Source organism: Borostomias antarcticus (genome assembly GCF_949987555.1).
Source record: "Borostomias antarcticus genome assembly, chromosome: 15".
NCBI classification, from domain to species: Eukaryota; Metazoa; Chordata; class Actinopteri; order Stomiiformes; family Stomiidae; genus Borostomias; species Borostomias antarcticus.
This window is the reverse complement of record NC_140248.1, coordinates 20,018,291-20,030,790: the sequence shown is the minus strand read 5'-3', so window position 1 is coordinate 20,030,790 and position 12,500 is coordinate 20,018,291. Positions and strand designations below refer to the sequence as shown.

Genomic DNA, 12,500 nt, shown 5'->3' with positions numbered 1-12,500 from the left:
CTCCCTCCCTCCCTCTCTTCTTATCACGGTGACCTGAACCCTTGAGTATCTGTCCAGATGAGATAATGTGTTATGTCAGACAGTGCTGTTGTTATGTCTCATTTCCTTCAGGGGACAATTGTCCTCCCCCTAACCCCCCCCACCCCTCCGCCCCCCGCCCGGCCCTCCTCTCAACGCCTCCTTACCGATGGCTGGTGGCACCAGCTAACTCCCAGAGCAGGGGGCAGAAGGAGGGGTGAGGGAGGGTAAGACTCAGGCTTACTCTCTTCCCTCCAATTAGGCCCATTTGACTCAGCTGCTATCTGTCCCGGCTCCCCCTCCGCTCGGAGACGGAATTAGCGCCCCCCCACCCCCCCCCCCTCCCTGTTTTTTTTCTGGAGGACAGCGTGTAATTGGAACCGTGTCGTTCTCCAGCGTGGGACCCACTCCGGCTCGTCTTTAATTAGGTCCCGCTCCTCCTCGCTGTCTGCCTCGCTCTCTGTGTCACTGGGCCGTGGGATGGGAAACGTGCGCGTGTGTGTTTGTGTGTGTGTGTGCGTGTGTGTGTCTGTGTATGTGTGTGTGTTACTGCTCATTTCCTGCTATCAACACCACAGGGGGTAGTGGTGGCAGGGCAAGTCTCATAAATTAACACACTTCCTGCTTCCTCCTCATCTGTGATCTAGCGACAAGGGTGGGGGGGGGGTCAGTCAGGTGGGGAGGGGGGTCAGCTGGGTCGCTGAACTCGCTGGGCCGTGACAGTCCAGTCAGGATCAGGGCTGGTCACCGCAGAGCTGATATGAACTCAAACCAAAGGATGTACAGTAAAACAAAATAAACAAACCCACAACTCCGATTTAAAAAAAAGCTGTTAAATCAGGCCGCCGCCGCGGGAACGGGCGCGTGGGTGAAGAGGGAGGGGACGTCAGCGTCCAGAGATGGGCGCGGCGCTGCGGCGAGACGACGCCAGGAGAGCGACCGACCGACCGTCCTCATCTGAGAACAGCTGTCTTCCTGAGACGTCCTCCGCCTGGATGAGAGCGACAGCTGCGGGGGGGGGGGGGGGGCGTGGGGGGCCTAGTCCACGGCCCTCCGTCATGTCGAGCAGCAGGTGTGGGGGTTAGCACGGAGGCCGAGGTTAGGGGAGGCTGGAGGTTAGGGTGAGGGTTGGGGGAGGGGGGGGGGGGGTCGTACTGACCGTGCACGGAGAGGGTGGCGGACGACTCGGCCCTGCCGACCATGTTCTCCAGGACGCACGTGTAGGTGCCCTCGTCCGATGGGGTCACCCTGCGTACCCTCAGAGTGTGGTCCTCCAGGATCTCGTATCTGTGGGCGCGCGCACACACACACACACACACACACACACATACAGACACACACACACACAGACACACACACACACACACACACACGCACAAACACACACACACACACGCACGTACAAACACACACACACACACACACACACACACACAGACACACACAAATACACACACATACACGCACGCACAAACACACACACACACAGACACACACATGCACACACACACACACACAACCACACACGGTTGTTAGGAGGGGTAATGGCGACATGCAGGACGTCGCTGGGCGGTGGTGTGAATGCGTTCTGTTTCCATACCTCCCCTTGGGCAGGTCATCGTCCTCCTTCCTCCAGCGGACCGTGGGCACCGGGTCACCCTGCGCCTCGCACTGGAACTCCACACTCTCGTCCACCATCATCACCGTGCTCCTGGGCCTCTTCCCAAACCCCGGACGCTCTGGGAGGGGCAGCGGCATCATCATCATTATCATCGTCATCATTATCATCATCATCGTCATCATCATCGTCGTCATCATCATCGTCATCATTATCATCGTCATCATCGTCATCATCATCGTCACCGTCATCGTCATCATCATCAACATGAATGAACTTGGATTTAATTTCTCAGATTCCTCTTCGAGATTTGTACTCTGTGTGCGCCTTAAACATTCTGGTTTACATTAGTCACATTCCTATATCACACACTTTTGAAGTTCACCGTTCAATCTTTGGGGCTTGAGTATTTAACACAAGCCCTTGGAAAACAAGGCGAACGCAGAGATCTGAGATAGCCTACAACGAGACCACTAGATGCCTTCAGCCCCCATAATCCTCTCTGCTCAGACCAGATGACGCACACCCAAAGTCCTATTTTCATAACCTTGGATAAGAAACTCCCCATTTCAGCTTATTTTCACCTTGAGCATTTTATTTTCCCCTTGTTATTTATGACATGAAAACAACACTGTAAATCCACTTCGAACTTTAAGAGCTTGTTAAAAGCAGGCCATTTTACACGCATTGCTCCCAGAACACATATAATCTGTCCGACCAATCTGTTTCTTCAATCAGCAGCATTATATTCTATTAGCCCAAAATGTTTTTCCTCTGTGTTATGAATGTGTGTGTCCTGGCTGGTGGTCCGGTCCAGCTCATACTTGGATAAGGCCTCTGTTCTGAAGTGTGTTTGGAGAGGGGTACCTGTATAGGGGTCAGCGATCTGTGGGGGGGTGGGGGTTCTGGTACAGCTCGGGGGGTGGCAGGGGTTGCGAGGAGGTTAGGGGGAGGGTGGGGATGCCCCCTCAGCTGTGAGACTGTAGGGCCATTGTTACATCAGCCCTCTGCTTGATGGATGAAGTGCCAGGATGGAAAGGCCCTAGTGGACTGATGGACTCCCGATGGACTGACCTTGGCTGAGAGGACTAGCCAAGCGACGAAGAAGACCAACGAGTAAAAGAAAGAGACAGACAGACAGAGAGTCCGTCTTCCTCACCCAGAACGGTCAGCTCGGCGATCTCGCTCTCTCTCTCTCCCACCATGTTGGTCCCCACGCAGATGTACTTCCCAGCGTCACTCTTCCGGATGTTGGTGATCATCAGCTTGCCACTGCGGATCTGAGAGAGAGAGAGAGAGAGAGAGAGAGGGAGAGAGAGAGGGAGAGAGAGAGAGAGAGAGATAGAGAGAGGGAGAGAGGGAGAGAGAGAGAGAGAGAGAGAGAGGGAGAGAGAGAGAGAGAGAGAGAGAGAGAGAGAGAGAGAGAGAGAGAGAGAGAGGGAAAGAGAGAGAGAGAGTAGAGGGTGTCATATCAGATCTGTACATTCTGTTTCGAACCTTCCGGAAGACCGCAAGCATTCCAAGCATCCTGCGAGGGGAGCCTTTAAAATGTCCTAAATAAACAAACAACAGCTGATCAATCGATCAATAAATCAATCAGCCAATACGAATCAGCCCCAGTCAGATAAAACATGTTGCGCTTCGGAAAGACCCCTGCATGGACACGTGCTGCTGTGTGACAGTGAAGGACCACCCCTCCCTACCCACCCAGCCCCCCTGTCTCAATCAATCAATCAATCAAAGCTTTATTTGTATAGCACATTTCATACCCAGAGGCAACACAATGCGCTTTACAGAGAACACTGCTCCCCACAGCGGGGGGAGCAGTGTGGAGCGGCAGGGGGGAGCGGAGGGGTACGAGGGGGGGGAGCGGAGCGGTATGAGGGGGGGGAGCGTGGTGGAGCGTGAGGGGGGGAGCGGAGGGGTACGAAGGGGGCGAGCGTGGTGGAGCATGGGGGGTGGGGGGTGGAGCAGAACGTCAGGTTGCTACCTTCACGTGTGGAAAGGCTGGGAGGACAGAGTCACAGCTAATCAACACACAGACAGATTTACTACAGGCTCTCCTCTGACCCCGACTCTACACACACACACACACACACGCACGCACGCACACACACACACACACGCACACACACACGCACACACACAGGCACGCACGCACACACACAGGCACACACACACACACACACACAGGCACACACACACACACACCCACTCAAACACACACACACGCACGCAAACACACACACTCAAACAATCCTCTCCTTGCCCCCCCCAACCTACAACACATACACACACACACACACACACACACACACATAACCCCTCACCCCTCACACCACCTGAACCACAATGAGAGACTCCCGACCCTCTCTTTACACACTGACACATTCTCCCAGGCCATAAAAGCGCTCATGTGTTCAACAGGAATGGGAGGAGGGAGTCTTTAAAGCCCAGCGTCCTTCCGTCGACATGTTCACCCCCCTGGAGTTTAGGGGACTTTTTGAAGTGTCATCACATTACCCTGCATTTGATGAGGGCCAAAGGCCTAGGAAGTGAGATACGTTTAGCGTCTGTGTGTGTGTGTGTGTGTGTGTGTGTGTGTGTGTGTGTGTGTGTGTGTGTGTAAGGGGGGTATAATAGAGGGTTGATGTGCTTCAGGCAGTGTGTAATTTGGAAAGTCCAGTCTTTTGTCGGCAACACACATCTTTGCAACTAATTATACTAACAAACGGTCAATGAACCGTACATTCAACTCTAGATGGAAATATGTGCGTAAATGTGTGTGTGCATGTGTGAGTGTGTGTGTGTGAGAGGTGTGTGTGCACGTGTGTGCACATGTGTGCGTGCGCATGGGTGTGTATCTGCGTGCGTGTGTGCGTGTGCACAAATGTGTGTGCGTATGCGCATGTGTGTGTGTGTGTGTGTGTGTGTGTGTGTGTGTGTGTGTGTGTGCGTGCCGTTGCCTACAGTACTGGTCCTGGTGTGTGCTGGTGTGGGAGTGTGGGAGTCACATCTGGAGCAGCAGTCAGTCGAAGACTACGCAGCACAGAGAACAAAGACCCGCGTGGACGCTTTGAAGAGGCGCTCTCTCTCCTCTCAGATGTCCTGTCACGTCGATACACACACACACACACACACACACACACACACACACGCATTCCTCGGGCCGCACTGCTCTTCCGCACGCTCACACCTACTGCAGCCACAACGCTACCAGCCAGCATCACCAGCAAATACATCACTCTTGTCCTCCCCTCCTCCTCCTCCTCCTCCTCCTCTCTCATCCTCCCTTTCCTGTGTTCCGCTCTGTTTTCCATCTCGTTTCCGCATCTGTTCCTCCATCTGTTCCCTCCATCAGGCGCCGTCAGCGAGCGTGAGAACGCGCGAGGCGTCTCGGGAGCCGCCCGTCACTGCGCGGCTTAGGACATTCGGCGGCGGAACGCGACGGTCCGCCGACGAAAGGAGAGCCTCCGCGGGGATCTCAGATACGGCCCCGCCTCCCTGTCAGGCGGGCCAGGGGGGCGCCCAACGGCCTTCCGTCCGCCGGCCCCTCCCCCTGGCATCGGTTTAAAACTCGAACGCTCGAACTGCGCGCCCTCCTCGCTCCCGACACCCAAAACTCCCGCTGCGGAGGGAAGCGCTGACCGCTACTGCTGTACATGAGGTCGAGACGCTCTGGTCCCGGGCTCCGTCGACAGGGGCCCCCCGGCCGGCCTGGCCTCGCTCCCGGGGCCCGGCTTTGACCCGTTAGTGTAACGAGGCGAGCCGCGCCCGGAAATGAGGCGGAAAGCAAGCTGGCGCCTGGCGTTCGCACTCCGAGACCCGACCCATCCACCCCCCAAGGGACGGAGGCCCCAGAGGAGGACGGTCGGGGCAGCGGCACCGCGCCTTGAACCGCCTTCGTATCGCGCTGAGGTCCACTCCCTGGTGGAGTACAGTAGGCAATTGTTCAGAGAGGTTCTGTGGGCGGACAGGGAGACGGGCGGGGACAGGCGGTCTAACGGCGCCCGGGCATAAACGAAGAGATATGAGGGAAGTACAAAGGGAACGCGGTCTTTGTGTTTCCTTCTGAGGCCCCGCCTCCTTCCCTCTCTCTCAACCCTTCCTCTTGACAGCGTGAGGAGCCGCCACGGCGTTCACCGTCCCTCTGAGAGACTCTACCTGTCACTCCGCACAACCACGGCTTCTGATCCTCCTCAGTCCCCTGGAGCCCACACAGGCAGGCGAACAAACTTTTACTTACACACACACACACACACACACACACACACACACACACACACACACACACACACACACGCACACACACATTTTCCCTCGGTTTTTCTCCTCCCTCGTTCCCTTACACACTGATGCCAGTAGCCTTTGTTCAAAGCTAACATTGATGGTCCCATGGTAGCAGAACAGTAGGATTCCATTATGTTTATAAAATGGACGATTCGCTTGTTTCTCTTAATTATGCTGACTGTCTGCTAAGGCAGAGACTTTGATCTTCCTGGAGTTCTGCCAGCACGCTCTGGCAGGTGTGTGTGTGTGTCTGTGTGTGTGTAAGAAAAATACATAGGGAGTGTGAGTGTGTGTTAAAGAAATGCTTCTTTGCCTGTCAGCATGGTGCTCAGAGCCAGCAGAGGGCATACTGAAGACAGACAGCTTGCTTTCTCACAACAAAAGGTTGCTATTTAGAACATATTTCGGTACCACTTTAGATAGGTAATAACAGGGTAATACCATGGCAATTACCATTAGTTACTACTAGTAGTTACCTATGTTAATATCTACATTATTACTAGGAAATTGACAGCAAATACCAGTTGATACTAGTAGTAGTTACCAGTGTAGTTACCCCCCAACCCTATTTAAGTCCATGATCTGTTACATGGAAACAGAGACAGTAGTTAATGTAATAATGTGGAATCAGAGCTAGAAAATGCAACATTGTCATTTTCTATTTGCCAGGTAGCAAACCATGAGCTTGGGATTTTAGGAAGGATATAACCATGAAATTACATAGAAACATAATGTTGCATTTTCCAGCTCTGATTCCACATCATTACATAGAAACTACCATTTATGTTGCATGTAACAAATCATTGGCTTAAATAGGATGTTAGGAAGGGATTGGGGGGTAACTAGACAGGTAACTACTACTAGTAACTACTGCTATTTGCTGGTAATTTCCTAGTAATAATGTACATATTAACATGGTATTATCTTGGTAACTACGCAGAAGCAGTAACTACTACTAGTAACTAATGTTCATTGCCATGGTATTAACCTGGTATTACCCTGTTATTACCGAGCTGGAATGTAAAGTGGTACCCATTATTTCTAACAAAGAAGAAACCTCTGAAAAAAGGTTCCATATAAAGTTGGTAAGGTTCTATACAGTAGCCTTTTCAGGTCAGAAAGAACCCTTCCAAACAACACCTTACGGGGCTGAAAATCTGGAAATGTAGGGTTCTAAATAGGGTTCTGCTTGAGGGTTCTATATAGAACCTATAAGGGTTCTTCAGCTGAGTGTTGAGTGTAATCTGCAGCCTTCCGCAGCAGTTACAGCGAGAGGACCGGGGCCTGGGGGGTTCTTACCGTGATGCGCTCGTCCCTGTCGTCGATGTTGACGCCGTCTTTCCTCCAGGAGATGGTGGGCTCGGGGTGCCCGCGGGGCGGCTGGCACTCCATCACTGCCGGCTCGCCCGCCGCCACCATGGCGTCCGCCGGGTTCTGTCTGAAGTCATCGCGCAGTACTGCGGAACGGGAGGGACGGGGAGGAGAGGGTTAATGCCGGTACTCCTAGTAGGCAGTGATGAAGCGGATGAGGGAGGGTTGTGTACTATATGGTGGTGTAAATACTACATGGTGGGCCCCCTGGGGTTGTGTGCGACATCTTTGCGAGCTGCGCTGTTGTCGCACCCAGTGTGCTCTGCCTCTCTCCTACGGCTACTATCTCTCAACTGTCACTATTCCTGAGCGGCCTTGAGGGAACGCGCAGGCAAACATTTGCATTACAATCACGTTTACTCCCTCCGGAAGCATCCTTTGAAGTGTGAGGTAAGCGTCGACAAAAACGCAGCATCTGCCGTTAATGTTCTCCCGTCTTGTTTGTCCGTCAGACGCTCCGGCCGAGATGGGACGCTGTTTTGCAAGAGCCATTAACGAGCTTGACGAGAAAAAGACGGGGATCTTCAAAGTTTAACGCCCATTAGAGCAGCACATCATACTGCAATAACACGCTGAGTTAACGAATCAAAGGCTTCGGAACGAGCGGAAACTTATTTTGGTTAACAAACTATGTGGGAGAAGATACGGCCATCAGCTCCTGACGACATTTAGAACATGATTGGCTCAGAGAACCCGCACTCAGCTAGCAGAACCCAAGCGAGGAGAGCCCAGACCATCTTAGTCAATCACAGAGCGGCGGAGCGCAGCCAGTGATCGTCTTTCCCAGGCTGTTCTGGATGAGTGCAGATATACCCCCAGGGATAACCTGCTGGGAGAAATTGGAGAAAGTCCTCCTCATCGCTGCTCTCCAAAGCTCTTTTCATTCTATTCCCAACACACTTATTGAACCCTCTCCCCCCCCCCCCAAACCCTCCCCCACCCACCACCCTGTAATCTCCTCTGTCTCAGCAAACCAGATTACATGACATTACATTTCACTGCATATATTACATTACAGAGCATCGGGCTGCATTTCATTATCATCATGCGCCGCTATATTCAATTTCATTACACTGTCAGACACCACAGGGCCTATACATGCATGTCATTATATGACTATAAATGTGTCTATGTCTAGGTGGAATTTGTATGCGTACTCCACTACAGTGAATAATATATTTCAGTCTCTTCATAAATCCTGGATGTATTTCTGCACGGGTTGCATTCTTCAAAAACTTCCTAGAAAGCTTTGAACATCCGCTGCGGAATCTCGTCGTATCTAGACTGCCCCCACCCATTCCCCCAACCCCCCCCCCCCCCCCCCCCCCCAACCCCCTCCCCCCATGTGGGACCCCACTGTGAATTTTGTCAGCCAGAGTTTTTCAGGAGCTGTGCAAGACAGCACATGGAAAACCCTGGCGCATATGCAAATAGTGCAATCATAGAGGAGGCTGACATTTGGGTAGGAATCGGATTTGCATAAACCTGTGTTTCGTACAATGGCAACGACCTTATCCTGACCAGAAAATCAAAACAAAACGATGTGGGTCTGTCAAAACAGTGGATTATATTGTCTGTGCGCTGAATGAAAAAAAGTTGGAGACAGTGTGCTGGTATGAGTCATATTGTAGTGCTTGCTGGAGAGCCCTAGAATTGTCCTTGGCTTTATAAAAGAAACATTCCTGGCTATAATCTTGCTTGATGTGTGTTATTCACAAAGTATATTTTGGTACATCAACTTCAGACCGGCATTGGCAGAAGCAATCAAAAAGCCTGCATCATCCCAAATACTCTATCTACAGTACATCTCACTCAGTTAGATAAATGTGTAGCTGTGAACAGAGCTTAGCTGGAGAGAGAGAGAGAGAGAGAGAGGGAGAGAGAGAGAGAGAGAGAGAGCCAATGCACTTTTGAACCTTCAACTTTTCAGAGCGACGACCTACATCCCAGATTGAGGACTTTGGAGACCCGCACGCCCTCTGCGCCCCTCGGCGGGGTTCACACGCAGATCTGCTCGCGCCCCCGGCTGATATCTGTCCCCAGAGCTCCCTACGAGACTCCTCCTCAAACGAACTCCTGTCAGGGACAGCAGCTAGCTTCGCTCTCCCAGCACGCCGGACGCCTCCCCCGACTGTGCGTTCTGTCCTCCCTAACTCAGCCAATGAGGGCGGCTGCTGAGACGCCATATTAGCGGACTGCTCCCGTGATCCTAATGGCTGTGACAGTAATGAAGACGGGTAGCCGCTACGCCGCACAGCCGGTCAGACAGCCTGGACCCAGCGGAGATCCGCACACGGAGAACCGGGAGACGGAAAACTACCACAGCTCCCCACACGGGCCAGACGGTTCTGTTCTGCTGAGCCGCAGTCTGAACCGGAGTCAAAGAAAACTCGGGACTGCGCCGGCGAGCGAGGCAGAGCGGGCCCTCCTCTGGTCAGGGGGCTTGACCACAGATAGACCCCCGTTTTCCCGTCTCCCTCTCCTGGATCTGGGCTGCGTCACGAGGACTGGCGAGAGATGTGATTAGTGGCCCGAGGACTCCCGCAGGCCACAAACATGCGCCGAGAAATGTCATTTCTACTCAGTCAATAAGTCGACTGTTGTAATCGGAGGCCTTTACACGCAAGCAGAGCCAGAGAGAGCGTGGACACAGATGAGAGGCTACGGCGGAGTCAAAGGGACACAATCGAAAAGAGAGAGAGAGAGAGAGAGAGAGAGATGGATTTGAATCTGTCTCTCTCCGTGTGACCCGAGCGGAGCCCCACTCCCGATGAGGCGGAGAAATTGTGCTAATTTGGCAGCCTGCGGTGCGCCTGCGACGCCTGCCAAGCATTACCGTTGCCTAAATAGCGCTGGGCTCCGAGCCTGAGCAGACCTCCTCCAGCGGGGCCCGGCCAACACAGAGACAGCAGAACACAGCAGAGCAGAGCAGAAAAGAACAAAGCAGAGCAGAAAAGAACAGAGTAGAGCAGAACAGAGCAGAGCAGAGTGGAGCAGAACAGAACACAGTAGAAAAGAATAGAGCAGAGCAGAAAAGAACCGAGCAGAGCAGAACAGAGCAGAACACAGTAGAGTAGAACAGAACAGAGCAGAAGTGAGCAGAGCAGAGTGGAGCAGAACAGAACAGAGCAGAACACAGTAGAAAAGAATAGAGCAGAGCAGAACAGAACAGAACCGTCAGAACAGAACCGTCAGAACAGCGGAGCGGAGATCAGTGGCGGAGGGGAAGCAGATGGGAAACAACGGTAACGTCCAACGGCGGTAATCACTCCCAGTTGGCCCTGGCTCTCTCTCTCTCTCTCTCTCTCTCTCTCTCTCTCTCTCTCAGCCCTCTCTCTCTCTCTCTCTCTCTCTCAGCCCTCTCTCTCTCTCTCAGCCCTCTCTCTCTCTCTCTCTCTCTCTCTCAGCCCCTTCTCTCTCTATCTCTCTCTCTCTCTCAGCCCACTATCTCTCTCTCTCAGCCCTCTCTGTGGATTTTTCTCATTTCACAGGGGGGGGACAAGTGGGTGGGGGTGGGGGGGTATGATGAGCGCCCTGGACATGGGAGAACAAATTGGGATGACCCTTTAATTGGAGGCGTTTCGGCCTGCTGTTTCAGCTCTCCCCTGTCTGGCTAAAACGCCCGGCCCTCTGATCTGACAGAGTGGGGCTGGGTCTGGCTGACTCGCCTCTGCTCTCTACTGTACCACGCCTGCAGCTGACTGGGGCTGATGGGAAACAGCTGTCAGAGTCGACCCCGCCCCCCTCCGCCCCCCCTCCCCCTTCTCCTCCCCCTCCCCAACCCGCACCCCGAGCCAACCATGTCACATGATAAAAGGCATTCCTTGCGGAATACGAAAACATGGCTGCAGTTACTGCCGACAGGAAGAGAAGGGGACCATGGGAACGGCGTGATGGAGCGCGGTTGGACCGGCCCCGGCGGGGTGAGCTCACAAACACAGACCTGGCCGGGACGTCGCCTGCGACACGCTGCTGAGCTGGGAGGAATGTCATGCGCAATTGTAGTGCATGAATAATAAGAAGAAGAAGAACATGAGCATGCGCGCGCACACACACACACACAAAACAGATACTGTACACACACACACACACACACACACAAAACCCAAATCTGCTAAAATAGTTTTCTCCTCCTGCTCCTCCTGCTCCCATGCATTACATTGTCTCTCCCTCTCATCCCTCAAACCATGTGAGTCCTCTTCTCCTCCTCATCTGTTAACTAATCCTGACAGTCTCCTTCCCTGAACCAGGGTAACAGACTCTGCTGTCTGCCCCTAAATCCCCCCGACCAGCGGCGGTCATGCTGGGACCTCCAGACAGGCCGGCACAGAGGGGGAGCAGCACCGAGAGAGAGAGAGGGGGAGAGAAAGATGGAGAGAGAGAGAGAGAGAGAGAGCTGTGTGTTCCCATAGCTCTGCGGGTGTTTACATATTGAAGCTATCTCAGCCATCCTCTAGGCCTGTCCTCTGAGCCCTACTCTTCCTCCCGCTCTCTCTCTCTCTCTCTCTCTCCCTCTCTCTCGCTCCCTCTCACTCCCTCTCTCTCTCCCTCTCTCTCTCTCTCTCCCTCTCTCTCTCTCTCTCTCTCTCTCTCTCTCTCTCTCTCTCTCTCTCTCTCTGACCCCCCCCCCCACCCCTTCCATATGATCCATCCCTCCAGCAGCAGGATCCTACAGACCACTTCAAAGAGCTCTCCCCCGGCCACGGTGCCCTCACCCTGGATCTGGTTCAGACTCCGCCCGCCAGGCCCTGTGGAGGCGGAGTCACGGCCTGGGGGGCGGCGCTGATCCTCTCTGCTCTCCACACAGGCTGGCGGGACGCAGGGTAGCCCCTCAGACATGGGCACACACACGCGCACACACACACACACATGCATGTACACACACACACATGCGCACACACACGCGCACACACACACACACATGCATGTACACACACACACATGCGCACACACACGCACACACATACACACACACACAGCCCCCTACGTCATCACAGTGCAGCATGTGTTAGCCAGAGGGGTCCTCAGTAACCACACACCGCAGCCAAACCTACTGCACACCACCGCCTGTCCCCGGCCTCCATTTTGTGCTTTCCTTCTCTCGTCTAACGCAGTCCCCCCCTCCGAAACCAGCCCCATTCCTGAGGAAGCTTCTTCTCTTCATTGACCTTATTCACACGGCGGCCATTTTGCTCTTACGTCA

At 53.6% G+C, this 12,500-nt stretch overlaps 1 protein-coding gene across 1 annotated transcript in view; it reads right to left on the bottom strand.

Moving 5' to 3' along the window:
* LOC311318316 (roundabout homolog 1-like) overlaps positions 1–12,500 on the bottom strand; it is a gene marked incomplete at its 5' end in the record, with an annotated part of 112,929 nt that overhangs the window by 23,572 nt on the left and 76,857 nt on the right. The window contains 4 exon segments of the mRNA XM_084449608.1: positions 1,178–1,305; positions 1,619–1,757; positions 2,796–2,916; positions 7,226–7,383. Of these exon segments, the coding sequence (XP_084305734.1) occupies positions 1,178–1,305; positions 1,619–1,757; positions 2,796–2,916; positions 7,226–7,383 (546 nt within the window).